This window comes from Macaca mulatta, chromosome 3, assembly GCF_049350105.2.
Source record: "Macaca mulatta isolate MMU2019108-1 chromosome 3, T2T-MMU8v2.0, whole genome shotgun sequence".
Classification (NCBI taxonomy): domain Eukaryota; kingdom Metazoa; phylum Chordata; class Mammalia; order Primates; family Cercopithecidae; genus Macaca; species Macaca mulatta.
This window is the reverse complement of record NC_133408.1, coordinates 84701878-84718059: the sequence shown is the minus strand read 5'-3', so window position 1 is coordinate 84718059 and position 16182 is coordinate 84701878. Positions and strand designations below refer to the sequence as shown.

General features: G+C 44.3%; 1 protein-coding gene and 1 long non-coding RNA gene across 11 annotated transcripts in view; one reads left to right on the top strand and one right to left on the bottom strand.

Annotated features, from left to right (window-relative positions):
• Positions 1 to 348: 348 nt before the first annotated feature.
• The window catches only part of COA1 (cytochrome c oxidase assembly factor 1), a 92804-nt gene continuing 76970 nt past the window's right edge, over positions 349 to 16182 (bottom strand). For 6 of the 10 annotated variants that reach the window (XM_015133522.3, XM_077994783.1, XM_077994786.1 and 3 more), the window contains 5 exons: positions 11064 to 11116; positions 8842 to 8941; positions 6565 to 6713; positions 1651 to 1727; positions 349 to 762 (listed from right to left, as the gene is read on the bottom strand). In XM_015133522.3, coding sequence (XP_014989008.2) covers positions 663 to 762; positions 1651 to 1727; positions 6565 to 6713; positions 8842 to 8941; positions 11064 to 11078 — 441 coding nt within the window. In that variant the 5' untranslated portion in view covers positions 11079 to 11116 and the 3' untranslated portion in view covers positions 349 to 662. 10 annotated transcript variants of the gene reach the window in all.
• LOC144339857 (uncharacterized) lies at positions 12426 to 13192 on the top strand. Its single transcript, XR_013415371.1, has 2 exons — positions 12426 to 12539; positions 13021 to 13192. It is a non-coding gene; the product is annotated as an uncharacterized LOC144339857 (long non-coding RNA).

Genomic DNA, 16182 nt, shown 5'->3' with positions numbered 1-16182 from the left:
TTTATGTGTATATGTACACACACAAATTTTCTAAGCTTTCAAAATGTTTGGAATAAAAATTATTTTGCAAATCTTCAACTGGGCAGATGGCTGGTATCTGAAATAGAAATAAATGCAAACAAAATATTCCAAAGTGATGGAGAATGTCCACAAGCTACTTAACAACATGAATTCAAGGTACAGTGAAAAACCAAACTGGTCTTCCTCATCATTCTCATGTCAATAATTTAGAAAAAAATCCCTTCAGTACTACTGAGCTTCAGGCTTTGTAATGAAGACTGAAAATTCCAGGGGAAAGGAAGAGGAAGAGAAAGGAAAGAAATGAGAACCAGCAAAGATCAACAAACATTTCATTAATTCTGATTCCTTTTATCATTTGCTTTTTTATACAAAGCACTTTCAAATCAATTATCTTAAATTTGTAATAGGGGTTTCTTTCGGATTCAGTTTAAAAATGACAAATAGCATTCGTTGTGCCCAAGTTGGAATTATACCAAAATTACCATGTGCTGGCACATACAATCATCCCGCTGGTGGCTGGAAAACTGGGTTGCAGGAGTGTCTGCCACTCAGATGGGCCACCACCCCAGTGGGCATATGGTAGAGATGAGGGAAGGAGGGACTAGAAGCACGCTGGGTCTGCTGGGTCTTCTGGGTCGTCTCTACTCCTTTTTCACTTCGTCACCGTTTTCCCCACTGAGCTTGAACACAGGAATCTGCTGACCATCCTTGAGCTCTAAAAAGACCTCGTCAAGGTGCCACCTGAGAGAAACCAGAAGTACAGTATCTCTAATCTATGAACACTGAGGCAACGGCCATAGTCAAAAAAAGGGGTGCAGAAAGCAGTTGTTTTGAATAATGCCTTAAATTTTTGTAAACATTTTGTGTGAGTGCTGTGTCAACACAATTCGTAACATTCTACCATGGGCTCTCATTATTTAACCAGCTTCGACTTCGAGGCAGGCTTAACAATGACAGGCGAATGGAAGGGACACCAGGAAGGAGAAGGAGCAGTTTATTTCTCATTTCCTAATTCACACTGACCTTCAGTTCCTGACATGGAATCCAGTCAGCTCGTGCACTAATCCCAGGCTCAGAGGTCAGTGAGCCCAGGGTGAGCTAGGTGGGCCCGCCTGCTCCTTTTGTCCTTGGGAATTAAAACACAGCCTGGCTAAACAGCAAGCATCTATGAGAGAGGCTTCCCGTGGGGGAAGTGAGTGGATGTAGCTACTGGCAACCAGACAAGCAAAGCCAATTAAGGGGTGGAGAGCTTATGCAAAGAATGTGATGAATAAATTCTGGAACAAGAATCCATGCCCTTTATTCATTTGTAACAATCGAGGCAGTGAAGTGAGAAGCTGTAACATAGCATCAAATTATGACAGACCTAGATCACTATAACTGGAAAGTTTTATGAATTCAACGGCATAAGGAGAGGGCAATTCAGTAGACTGTATGGATAAACTGGACTCAGCTAAGAGCCACAGTACTGGCTTGCTGCCCAGGCCACGAAGCTTTCAGCTTCAAGCTTGAAAAACAGTTCTTCCTATGCCCACAGCAATTTACCAACAAATGAAAACAGAGTCGGGGTTGCTTCCATCAGGAAGTCCTCCTCCCACCCCCCGGACTGCCGTCACCTTCCCAGGATACCTCTGAAAGGGGCCACCTCTGGAGGAGTGGACGTAGAGAAGGCCCTCTGACTTGGATCCAGAGACAGGAATCTTCAACTGTGGTGTAAAATGACAGAAAGGAGAGATGTAATTGGATACATTATTGTCATTTCAGAAGATGATGACAAAATGATGCTTTCTAGAGCTAAGCCTATAAAATCCAGTGATTCTCCACAGAAGTGAGTTGTTTTCTAACAGCCCAGCTGGAGAATCCACTTGATTTTCCAAATGTCCTGCCCCTCTTTGGTTGGCTGGTAAGGTCAATGGCAGTCTTTGCATTTGGCAAGGAGGCCTCCTATGATCCTACTTCCAATGATCGCTCAAAAGTCCACTGTTAAAAAGGAGCAAACTCCTGACACACGCAGCAACATGGATGAGTATCAAAAACACGCCAAGTCAAAGGGCTTTACACAGGAGGAGTATATAACTATTTATTTTAATTTTACAACAGGCTAAACTATGCTGGAAACCTGTTATTTTGATGGATTACAAAGTAATTTTCAAACATCAAAAAAAAAAAAAAAGAAAAGTGACTGCCTCTGGTAGAGCTGGAAGATGTGAGAAGGAACCCACTGGGTAGGAAACGAGGGAATTCAGGTGCTGGGAGCAATCTACATCTAGATAACGGCTTGAGTGACACGACTGGGTGTATTTGTTAAAACTCATCAGAGATAGGACACTTGGATTTGTGCCTTTCACAGACTGTAAATTTTACCTCAAAAAAAAAAAAACCAAAAAACTAGGCACCATAACAAATATTAAACTCCACTTAATGATGTACATGCTTACATGTATAATGTTTGAAAATTACTTTGTAATCCATCAAAATAACACTATAGACTCATGGAAACAGAGCAAAATGCTAACTGTAGAATCCAGGTACCAGCTATAGGTGCTCACAGTATAAATTATTTTATCTTTTTGTACATTTGAAATTTTTCATAATAAAATACCAAAAGAAAATTCACTGTTTTAAAGAGGAACCTATTGCCAGCAAATTGGTACATATTTTGACCTGGACCCTAAAGAACAGGCTTTAAGGAAAATATAATACATGAAGGCTTGTCTGGGAAAGACGACACGGAGTCCTGGGTTTCTCCTTCATCCCCAGCACCACAGGCTGGGTTCGCACCACAGGGTGCTGCCAGGTGCTGCCATGCCCGTGCCCAGGCAGTCGGCCTGACAGCCCCTAAGCACTTGTTTGATTACACTCCAATTTAGAAAAAAAAAAAATAGTGAATGCGATGTTTCTGGTTTCTCACGAAAACCAAAGAAGCTATGAGCCTCGCGAAAGAGACACGCACAGTAATAAGGAAGCCCGTCATGAGACAGGCACCTCCCAGAGTGCCTTCCCGTGTCCTCGGTAATGGCCAAAGATACCTCCCGGAGCGAGGGCGGGGTGGGGGTGGGGGCGGGGAGTATCCCACCCATTCCAAATTGCCACCAAGAGAAGAAACTACTGAGGTACACATTTGTGCTTTCCAAAACTCTTTCTTTCCTTTAAACACACCTGAAGGAAGGCACAGGATTTGGAACATGGCTCCATAACTCAGGTGAATAGGCAGTCAACTAGTCACACTTCAAGAACAAATCTTTAGCCGGGCATGGTGGCTTCCGCCTGTAATCCTAGCACTTTGGGAGGCCAAGGCGGGTGGATCACTTGAGGCCAGGAGTTCGAGATCAGCCTGGGCAATATGGCAAAACACCATCTCTACTAGAAATACAAACAATTAGCCAGGCGTGGTGGTGCGCACCTATAGTCCCAGCTACTCAGGAGGCTGAGGCAGGAGAATCGCTTGAACCTGGGAGGGGGAGGCTGCAGTGTGCCGAGATCACACCACTGCACTCCAGCCTGGGTAACAGAGCAAAGCTCCATCTCAAGAAAAAATAAAAACAAATCTTCAGGGTCCCACTGTTTGAGTCAAGCTAAAGCTTTTCTCCAGAGATTATAGAATTAAGCAACAGAGTATACACTGAGCATCTCTGGATGCTTTAAGAAAAAAAAAAAAAAAGGAAGGAGAAAGAAATGGGCAGAAGAAGGATTCTGAAGAACAGCAAACTCTGAGAGGCCAATGTCTGAACTGTGCGCAGCTGTGCTTCCGTGTGTAGATGTGACACTTTACAGGTTGGTTCCTTCACCCAGCCCGACCTTGCCAAAGATTAAAGCAGGAGTTCTGGTAAAGCAAAAGTTGGTCACTGGTGACTATTTCACACACACACTCTAGAAAAAATCCCAATGTATGATAATTACTTCATGAACAACTGAAACATCTCACCTCTGGAAAAACTGTAAGAAGTACAAATAAAGGAATTTGGGATAATAGGGCATATGCTGTATACAAGCATCCTTACAGCTGATTATAAAGAAAGTAAGGACCCTGACAGAATGTCAAAAATAGTCCACAAATTGGAAGGCATGCACTGAGGCTCCGGGTGGCTGTGATGCAGCAGACTCTGAACTCCTGTCACTGCGGAGTCACAGCATTTGGCAGCAGTAGAAGTCAGAACCTAGCACCACAGCCAACATAGTCACAGCATGGCCAAGGCCCCAGGGATGTGGGGAAGCCCAGGAAGGCACCCTCTCAGCACCACTGGGGCCAAAGTGAAAGCTGGACAGAACAAAGCTCCCACCAAAACAACCATGGCCTCACCCTACTCTCACTGGGGTTCCTGGAGCACCAGATCATGGATGCTGCATCAACCAGCCCCGGCAAAGGCGCCTTTGGCACCCACTTCCTCAGCGCTACAGCTGGGCTCTGTGCTCTGAGCCGAGAGAAATGCAACAGCCAGACCTACCTGCTGGCTTTTCCAGGTTCTCAGGATTGCTGGGGTCTAGCCAAGTGACCAAAGACAAGGAAGCACAGACGGGCTCCACCACACCATGGGAGCAATCCAGTGGCCTGGCACAGAGTGAGCACTCCACACACGCCCAGCCCTTCCCTGTGCTCCTCCTACGTGTCCTCTCTCACGTGGTGTCGCTGCCGTCCTTCCACTCACATCCATGCTGGACAATGGAGCATCACCTCCGACCCACCCACTCCTGATACATGACTGTTACCAAGTTCTGTCACCTGGATGCCACAATGCCTTTACATCCATCTTTTGCTTCTCCAGGCCACACCTCTGGTTCATGCTCTCACCACTGCACACCAGTGTGGCTGCGTCTCTCTCCTAAAGGTGGCTCACTGTAGCCAGTCCCTGGACATCACCAATCTACACAAACATACCTTCTTTTAAAACCGAGTATTTTAATCAGAATACCAGAGCATGAATTGCTTTTGTAGTTCAAAAAAAGTCTCATTAGAGCTAGGTCCATTAAGAACATACTAAAAATAACAAAAAATAATGTAGGTCAGATCACCTCACTCTTATCCTTCCAACACTTTACGGGCTTCTGCTGCTAGAGTCAAGCACACACCTTCCAAGATGACACTGTGGCCCCCTGGTGGCCACGGCCTCACCTACCTGCCCACACCCACCTCGCCCACCTGTGCTTCCACTGCCATATCACACTGACAGGGGACACAGTGACGACCTTCCCGGGGCATGCTGCTCCTCAGCCGGGTGTTCCTCTCCACCGTTCAAAGTCCTCACAGCCGTCTCCCAGGCCTCCAGCCACTCCCCCTAGGCCTGCATAACAGTGACAGGGCTTGCATCACCCTGTCTTACTCAGGAATTTTCAACTATAAAACCCCAAAAGCCTTCTGCACCTCTATTCCCCACATAGCTTAGAATCATTCCTCAAACCAGGGTATATACTCAAAATATGTTTGTTAAACAGAAGAACAAATGCATTTTACATGCAAGTGAGTGTGATCAAGTACAAAAAGGTAAGTTACAGCTAAAAAACAATGGGTTGGTATACTGTGGAAGCAATGTAAATAAATACACTTTAAAAATCAAAGTTTAAAGAGTTGGTTACATTTGAATGAGCACTGACTGGATACAGATGCTTTCTCATTTTTTTTTATTTTAGAGACAGTTTCACTCTGTCACCCAAGGTGGAGTGCAGTGACATGATCATAGCTCACTGCAGCCTCCAACTCCTGAGTTCAAGTGATCCTCCTGCTTCAGCCTCCTGGGTAGCTGGGATTATAGGTGTGCACTATCATACCTGGCTAAATGATAGATAGATAGATAGAGAGAGAGATAGATAGATAGATAGATAGATAGATAGATAGAGATAAACTGGCTAAATGATAGATAGATAGAGAGCTAGATAGACAGACTAAATGATTGATTGATAGATGATTGATTGATAGATGATTGATTGATAGATGATTGATAGATGATTGATAAATAGATGATTGATTGATAGGCAGATAGACAGATGATTGATTGATAGACAGGTAGATGATAGATGGATGATTGATAGACAGGTAGATGATAGATAGATGGATGATTGATTGATTGATAGATAGATAGATAGATAGATAGGCAGGCAGAGAGAAAGAGAGATAGAGACAGGGTCTTGCTGTGTTGCCCAGGCTGGTATCAAACCCCAGGGCTCAAGCAATCCTCTTACCTCAGCCTCCCAAAGTGCTGAGAGCTATCAAAGCCAACATGGTAGCAAACCACCACTGGTCATTTCTCTACTACCTTCAATTCAAGATGGTAGTAGCATACCACTGCATTCCCTGCATACCCACTGCATTCCCTGCCACATCAATTCCCCAGAATGGAAGAAAAGTATATAGAAATATATCTATAATATAAAATATATTTTATGTAAACATTAAAATCCATAATAAACTTTTTTTAAAGGTGCTAAACCTAGCTTTACTTAGTGGATTTTCCCATCCCAAATCCTTAACTCCAAGACTTTCCAGGAGACAGTAGACTCTCCTCTCCTTCAGCAGGCACTAGCCTGCAGTTCGCAGGGAAAGCACGTTACCTTGGCATCAGCAATGTCCACGAAGTTTTCCCTATCGGTGAGCTTGAGATAATGGATGTTGAGAGGAGGGCCCAGAGCTTCCTGTGCCTCGGGATGGCTCTGCAGCTGCTCCACTGCCAACTTGTAATATAAACTCCTGGAATGAAACTCTAAGGACGAAAGACACACTTATTTTCCTTGTTGAACTTGGTCAGGTAGAATCTACTACAAAGAAAATTAAATAATACAATTGATGTACAGGGTAGAAACAGAAACATGAAATTTGTGGATGGACGAATAATTAGGACCATCTACTCTAAACTGTCCATTTTACAGACTCAAAAACCAAAGCACTGGCAGGCAGTGTTTTGCAGGGATGTGCAGATGACCTTAGGCCTTGACCTCAAGCAGACCCTTTCTGCTTCACCTCATTTCTACCCTCACTCATTGCCTTATTTCTACACCTAAGGGGTTTGATCAGCTCTTCCCTATGTTTCCTCTCAAGTCTCTAAGTTTCCTCTAAAGTCCTATGATTCCATGACTTGTTCAAAGTGACACAGCTTGTCCACGGCAAAGCCGAGGCCAGAAGTCATGACACCTGACTTCTCAACATTGCCTGTTCCACTAACATGAGACGTAAAATAGGCTACAACATTAGCAAAACCCTCAGGCCAAGAAACAGGATATGAGAATGTTCACTCATCGACATTTAAGCCAACATTTCAAGTCAAACTGCTCTCAGTCTCAGGAATCATTCTGAGCCCACAGGCTACCTGGGAACTCCGGGCAGCACCTCCCAGAAGCTGTAAGTTCTAATAATCAGCTGCCGGGAGCACAGGCAGGCTTCCCAAGCAGGCTGTTCAGTTTGGCCACAGAAAGTGCTTCCCTTCTGAAGGTCCCATCACACTAATGAAGGGAAAGGTGACCTGACCCTGGAGAGGCCAAGGGAATCCCCCTCCTCGGCTGCTTCCCAGGAACAGGGATACAGGGAATACCACAGGAATGAACGCTGTGCCAGCCATGATAGGAAAAGAAGGGACAGAAGCAGAGTCCAGACAGGTAATCTTTATTGAGTGATTTCTATGGCCAGGCACCACTGTTCAATATTTCACACATCTCACAATGTTCAATAGCTCTCATGTTGTAAGATTCAATTCTCACCTCATGCACAGGCACTAACATTACCACACATCACACCAATAAGGTAACTAACGCCCAGAAAGGTGACGGACTCCCCCATAAGGCCACATAGCTGGTCAAGAGCTGGAGCCAAGATTCAACCATTCAACCCAGGCAGTCGGCTGCAGTGCCCAGGTCTCACCAACTTAGCAGCCTCCTAAGGGAGAAAGGCTGTCACACCAGAAGGCTGAACCCCGACCCAAAAATGCACCCATTCCTCTCATGTCCTGCCCCTGTCCTTTGGCAGAGGGAAGAGGAGGCCAAATTATTCAGTCTGAATCATTCCTGGGAATGCTCATCTCAAGCCCCCTTCAGACTCAGCAACTTCACCAACTCTGCAGGAAGGTGCCGAAAGGCTGCAGAGGACACTGGAGCCTGTTTGCTTGTCTGCTGGTGACACTCACATCCTGGGAAGAAGTGAAAATGTTGCAGAGTGGATGAAGAGCCAAGCTGGGTGGGGATAAAGGGGCCTTAAAAAAGTCAGTCTGGAAAAACCTGCTGCCGCTTTGCCACCAGTAGCATTAAAATGACCTTAAATGTCCTGGCTGCTGACAGTAATTGTGGCCTGTCTTTACAAATTCAAATTTTTGAGTGCAGTGGGGCTGGAAGCTGCATGTGTCAGGATTTTGCCATCGTGGTCTCTGCTTTTATTTTCTGCCCCTGTCAGAGTCCCTTGCTTGTGGTCCCTCCTCCATTAAATCAACAGCAGAGAATGAAAGTGCAACGAAGGCTGACAACACTGGACGCATACTCACAGCTTTCCCCACCTGTGAACCATCTGGTATTCCCCTTCCCTCTGTCCTTTCTTTATATAATCTCAGAATCTTGATGGAGCCACTGTGTGTGCACTGGACTGAAAGCCCATCATGCTTTGCTAGGCTTCTTATGCAAATGAGTCCTGGTCCTTTTATTTGTACTCGTTGCTCCTGGAAAAACTGAGATTACAGGATACAGAGGAAGCTACAGCCAATGAAATGGTGGACTAGCCTTTAAAATCACCCTCTCCTCCTTCTCTAATCTAAAGAAAGCATCTCAAGTATTTCCTCTGATGGAGGAGCAGGAGCAGGAGCAGGATTGCTAGGAGGAAGTCAGGCCGCAGGCGGCTTGCAGGATACTTACTTTGTATGAGGTAATACACAAGGGCAAAGCCCCCAGCACCGAACACACCGCCGAAAAGGACCTTTATTCCCAGAGGAATTGACTGCCTGCTTCCTGGATACTTAAAAACAAAAGATACAAATTTATTGTAGGATTCCCTGTTTTGTGCCAAGGGGATTTGCCTGGCGTGGGCCCCTCAAGGAAAGAAGCATTAAGGAAGTTAGCAAGGAGGCCAGACCGCCCTCCCTCATTTGCTTCCTTTCCAAATGCCAGGGTTGGTTCTGGAGCCAAACTGAGTGCCCTTCTGAGGGTGCCCTCTCGAGAGTGGCCCATGTCCAGGACCCATGCTGTGGGGGCCCTGCCGCCCCCAGCCGGCCCAGCACAGAGCAAGCATTCAGCCCACCATCCTGACAGACAGAGCCCAGACTGTGTGCCAAGCCCCGCGTGGCCAGGAAGCACAACCACTTTGTCTCAGGCCAACTGGTAAACAGGAAGCTTATCCTTTGTGGCAATGGCTGGTCCTTATAAGCCTGCAAATGGGCTGGAGCTGTCACTGGCTCCTTTCTTTCGTATTTTGAAAAATGCCCCACCCTTGGGATGAGGAAACCTTGGTTATGACTTTCAGGCTGAATGAACAGATGGAGGGATGCCAGCTCAGCAAATACAGCACACCACATCCACCCTGGCTTTAGCTCCTGTCCCCTGAAGGCCTGGGTGGGGCTGGGAGCAGCAGTGGACTCCCTGGAGCCAACTCTCCTCCTTCCTGGTGGCCATAACCACTGCTCACAGCGGCCTGAGGCTTTCTGAAAAGTGTAAGATACCTGACCATAAAACAGTAGGACGTGGGCTATAGGAGTAGGACAGGAAAGGACAGGAGAGGGGTCACAATTCAAATGCCCACAGGGCCAAACAGGTCACATAAAAGACAGCAGACACTGCAAAGACAAGGACGTAAGGCCCAGCCAAGAAGACAGCTTCAACCTGGCTCCCGCTGACTGTGGCTGTGTGGCCCCAGTCTCAATGGATCTTTCCATTTTTCAATAGGGGTCAGAAATCTGATTTTTTTTTTTTTATGTGAAACTGCCTGGATTCTAAATGCTGACAACCAATTTTTTTAAATTGCTAACAAAATGCATTTGTGAATCAAATTATTTCTGTGGGTTTTCAGTTTGCTTTGACCATCAGCACATCCCAACCCTAAGTGAGATTTAGGTAAATTCCTGTCTGTCTTTGCTGACATTTCTCCAAAACGAATAGAGATTTTGGACAGACATGGAAATCCCGGTTTTAGATAAAGGAAAAAACTCCGTGTCTGTGTCCCTACTTGAAGATTTAACCTTAGATTTTAATTGTGCTCCTTTCACAAAACAAAGCCTCTGATGTGTCCTAAAGGGGTCAGAGGTAACGCAGTGCAGAAAAGTTAGGTATAATGCGAGTTCCTTTGCTGGCTGGAACACATTCTCACCATCTGCTTCTCCACCTTCCAGAACACAGAGTAACAACTAATTGTCTACCCATCATTTCTGAAAACTTGAATGTAAAGGAATCCATAGAAACCCTGTTGGAGGAAGTTCCTCAGGGAGACATTCTTTCTGAGAACTAGTAACTAAACATACCCTTGAATCAGGCTACAGGTGACCAGTTCTATACTAAAATATTTAATCCAGGTTTATGTATATAAAGGGTTTTGATCAATTTAACAAATGAAGGAGGGTGACATTTTAGATCATCTTTGTATTATCTGCTCATATGCTGTTTTGTTCAACTAAGAAAAGGCTGTTGAAACCACAAACAAATGTACAGCAACTGCTGTGAGAGTTCTAGTTAGTGCCCTATAATATGTAAGAGTATCAAAATGAGTGTAAAGTCAATTACAGTAATGTGATCTGGGAAAAGCCATTTTTCTCATAATGAAAATGGTCAGAGCATCTCTGAAGAATGTATTAGTCAGATCTTACTTAATTTGAAGAGAGCTCAACAGGGTGAGGCAGCCAGACTGGGTTATGCAGACGTTCCCAGAGTGTTACAGCTTCCAACGCCAGCATGAGACACGAGAGAAAGACAAAGCCGGAAACAATGCAGAAAATGCCCCTCCCATCCCTCCTGTGAAGTTAAAGCACAAGTGAACCCTAAAGACCAGGAGAAGCCCGTAACTATTCAGGGAGTGACTTTCTTCTATTGTCTAACTCAAGAATACCCTGGCACGTTTTAGTGGGGAACTTGGCCCTGGAACATTCCATTACCTTTTGCCACATCATAGCACAACTCTCTTCAAAATCAGCAAAGGCAAGTTGTCCTGCAATTAGAAAAGATTTTACATTAAAATCATTTTTTAAAGCCCAATTCTCTCTAGTCTCATACAGCCAAGATTTATTACCAACCCAAGCTTTAGAACATGAACAAGGAGTTAAATTTAAGCTCTAAAACAAGCCTTGTCTGAGAAAGGCCCTGGTTTTTCCCCCTTCTGCCAAATTAGGAAGAAAAAACAAAGCCTACGGGTTTCCTGTCTGTGTCCTATGTACTTTCTGTTACAGCAACCAGAGAACCGGTGCGCACGAGGGAGAACCGCAGGCAGCAATTGCTTTGACCACAGCACAAACACGGGGCCAATCAGCAGGTGGCTGGACCCTCAGAAGCAAGATGCTAGCAATAAAAGCTGTACGTGACAGAGTGAAAACAGCACTTCACAGTAAAAAAGAAACCATAGTACAGTAAACCTATATATGAACTTTAACAATATTGATAATACCTAACACTTTTAACAATATTGATAATACCTAATACCTTACTATTATGTGTCTTGTACTATTCTAAGCACTTTACATAATTCATTTAATTCTCACAAGCCTTCGAAGTAGGAACTATTATCATCACCCTCATTTTACAGATGAGTAAACTGAGGCACAGAGAGGTTAAGTAAAATGCCCAAAGGTGCACTAATAAGTAAGTGGTAGAATGGGGATTCAAACTCATGGAGTCTAGCTCCAGCCATCTGCTCTTTCAACCACTGTGGTACACCAGCTTTAAGATATCTAATTAAAGCAATATTGAAATGTGAAAACAGTGTCTCTGAGCTAAAATATATTCTTACTGTTCAGTGTAAAAGTCCTTGGCAGGCATGCCTTTCCTGCTATTTTTCCAGACAAGGTAGATACATATTTGTACCTTCATTCCTTCTTTTGTTTAGCAAACGGTTACTGAGGGTCTGATCTGGTCAGACAGTAAGAATATAAAAACAGTATCAAGATATAAGGAATTTTCCTTAGTCCTGAAGGGATACAGACAAACAAATAATGATAACATAGATCTATCACATACAACTGCACAGCTATGCACTGCACAACGCTTGCAGGGCACCATGCACATTAGAGACATCAAAGATTTCTGTCTTTATTAAGACAGTTTGCCAACAGTTGGAAGTACTATGAAGTATCCTGAAGAAGGTGTGGGTGTCTTTTTCTAATTTGCACAAAGGTGCCTTCGGGCTAGCAGCAGCCCGGTTAGTGCAACCAGATATATGCACCAAGAGAGGAAGTAACACTCAGGAAGTGGTCGACGCCGCTGCACGGAATCAGTGGAGGTTTCACAGTTTACGGAGAAGAGAAAGGTGAAAGAGTAGGAGAACAGCTTCAGATCCAGGAAATGATAAACAAAGGCAGAGTGGGCAGAAACAAGAACTGCTGAAGTGTAAAGTACAGGAGAGGAGCCACAGGAAACAGGTCCGGAAATGGAGGGGCGGCAGCATAGGGGGTGGTTACTGCTAAGAAAGACCCTCGACCCTGAGCTGTCGGACTCTGCAGATGAGGGGCTACAGAAAAATCTCTCTGGGACAGACGGGTGGGCAGATGCGGGGAGAGAAGACAATGCAGCAGTACTGCCAGAGGACAGCAAAGCCCAGAGCTAAGACCAAGGCAGCAAGTGTGCCGCAAAACGGTGGTTTCTTAAAATATTCAGGATGGGTCTTACTTATTTACTTATTTTTATACTTGCTCATTCCAAAAAGGATGATGGAGCTAACAAAGATACATACTTTAGAAGAGAAGAAAACAGATAGATGAGGAAATGAAGATAAATGAAAAATAATATTCAGAAAAGAAATGGGGCTGAAATAAAATTAGAGCACAATAGGACATACTGTCATTCACTAGGCATTTCCTCAAGGTGCCACATATTTGACACGGCTTCCTATCTGCTCAGCAGACAGGGAAGCTTGAGGAGCTACAAGATCCAGAGTGTCCGTGGGGAAAGGCAAATCAACCACTGAGTCAGAAGACAACAGCTGCTAAGAATACATGAAGCCTCAGAAAGCCCTCGCCAAGACTCAGAGATTCTCTCAAGTGACTGGTGTTGCAAACATCCTGAGAATTAAAAACAAGATCACAAAAATAAAAAGTTCCCAACTACCAAATGACTATGTTTTATAACATCCAACTATGAAAGCCACATTCATACTCCCCCACCACCAAAAAAAACAAAACAAAAAAAACAGAAGAATTATTTTACAAGCAGTCAAAAGAGTGAGGACTCAAGAGTGCTTAGGCAGTGAGGATCAACCAAGTCTCCCCAGAGCCCTTCCACGTCAAAGAAGGGGTTGGGGTGCGAGTGGTGGGCAGGAAATGGCTTCAGGAGTGAGTCGGGGGTAGCAAGAGCTCCTTTTCAACCAGCTTCAGTTTACCTGCCCCTTCAGCCGCCTTTTGAAAAGTGTTAAGTATTCCCCGACCTCACAAAAAAACACAAAATTTCAAAAAGGCACTGTAGAGGAATAGAGATGGATTTCAGGCTAACTGCAGGAATGTTACCTCTTAGAACTAGTCTTCTAGTAAGAGGCGAAAATTTAAAAATGTGATGTGCCATTCTCTGCAATAAACTCAAGTTCAACCAGTCTACTATGTTGCCAAATAAGGGCAGATTTATTTGCTTAACAGTTCGCCAAAAGGCAAGGGTTGCATCTGTATTGGAAATCAAGGAACTTGTTAGCCACAGGAAGGTGGCACAAAGCACTGGCCAGGGTCTCTCAGGAAAGCAGTCTTAGCTCTGCTCTGATACACAAAGGGGTGACTTTGGCCTCCAAAGGCAAATAGTTTATAAACCTTTTCCAAAGTACTAAATCCTTTCTAGAGCCAAAGAACAGTCTGCTAAACAGATGCAGCAGACACTGAAGCTGGCACAGGCTGGAGGATCCTGTCAGCCTCCCTTCAGCTGGGACCAGAGGAAGCATCACCAGGGGGATCAACAGAACAGCCAGGGAGTTCAAGCCATAGACAGGATCCACAAGGGAAGGGTGGAAGCAGGCAGGTGGTGCAACTTCAAGCTGAGAAGCACACCAGAATCACAGGAAGCGCTTAAAAAAAAAAAAGGCCAGGTGGGGTGGCTCATGCCTGTAATCCCCACCTTTCAGGAGGCCAAGGCAGGAAGATCACTTGAGCCCAGGAGTTCAAGACCAGCCTGGGTAACACGGCGGAACTCAATCTTTACAAAAAATACAAAAATTAGTCAGGTGTAGTGGCGTGCACCTGTGGTCCCAGCTACTCAGGAGGCTGAGGCAGGAGGATGGCTTGAGCCCAGGAGGTGGAGGTCACCATGAGCCGAGACCATGCCACTGCACTCCAGCCTGGATGACAAAGCAAGACCCTGTTTCAAAACAAACAAGGCAGATGTCCAGGCCACATCCAGACCAATTAAAATAGAATCGGCAAGGGCAAGACCCAGGCAATGGTGGTTTTTAACCTTCTCATGTAATCGCAATATGCAGCCGGGCTTGGGAACCAGTGGTATACTGGAAACAAAGTACATAAAGCAGCATTACAGGTAGCTGAAGCAGGAGCAGGGTCAAAAGCCCGGCTATGAACACAGGCCATGTGACATTCCCAGCAGGCCTATTAACACCCAGAGTCCTTTCTAAAGCAGCGTTTTGCCAAGCATAACCTATTCACTTCACCTCTGTTCCTCTGGGTAACATGGCTGGCCTGGCTTGTCCTACAACTGGGTAACTACTATGGGCCAGGCACCATGCAGGATGTTTTATATGCACTACTCCTATTTCTTAAAACAATCATAAAAGGTAGATATTATTTTTACCTTTCTGAACTAAAAAAAAAAGCCTTAAGAAAGGTTCTGAAACTTGCTTATGGTCATGCAGCTATTCCCTGTCAGAACTATTACATGCATCTGACTCCAGAGGCCATGGTTTCTCCACTGAGCCAAGACCATGGATTTCAGAACAATCAGCTTTTCACACAGGTAGGATGTGCTGTCCAAAAGCCATTTCCATCTGCCAGAAGCAAATCACTGCTACACTGGGAAAGTTTTAATCAATGTATCTCCAAGTTATAATTTAAGGGAACAAGGTAAAACAAAGAGATACAAAATCACTTAGTGACTACTGGGAGGAAATGGAAAGATCGTTCCTCCCTATTGTTGAATGGGCACGGCTCATTGCTACTGTCACCCCGCGGATTACATATCGTTCAGCCTTTAAAAATCGAAAAATTGTCAAGGGCCACAGTGGAGGGGGTTGGGGGGGGCGGCAGAAAGATAGTACAGAGAATTATGCTTAAGACAATAGAAATAAAAAAAGTAACGCAATATAAATTGAAATGAAAAAGAATAAGAAACAAAACCCAAAAGGCCGAAAATAAAGATTAAAAATTTGGCATTTAAGAAAAAGAAGTATGAATGGCAAAAACAAAATAAAAGAAGATTAAACTTTTTTGAAGAATGAAATGTCTCAAATGTAAGGTAAGGAAGACAAAAGGATAGTACCAAAAAACATGATAAAAGCATGCGAGTAAACATGATAAAAGTTTTTTTTTTAAGTAAAAGACTATGAAATTAAGCATTTTAAAAATTAAGCATACAAATGTTAGCGCTGACTTTTTAACTTCATTTTGGCTCTGAAATCATGGAATAACTTGAATGCTTGTAGAGGAAAGACTTCCTGTAACCTTTTATTCTTAATCACGAGGCAAGCTCCCTTTGTTGAGCTGAGCTAAGGATGTTAATAAAAGGCTGTCCAATACCTTTCTACAGGTTGGCGCAAAACTAATTGCGGTTTTCACCATTGAAAGTACTGGCGAAAACCACAATTACTTTTGTGCCAACCTAATATCAGAGATGTCTGTTACTCATCCCATGGAAACCAAGACTGCCTGGAGAGAGGGTCCCTGTGCCAATGGGATTAACAATTTTTTTAAAGATTAATAAACTATAAGATGAAGGAAGATGCCATTTAGTTTAAGAGGGCATCAAGCTACCATTTCCTGATATGACTTCACAAATTCCATTTAAAATACCTATAAAGATACACACAAGAAAAGACAGAAAGTAGGGCCTGCTTGGAACCATAACAAGTTGCGAAAGTCT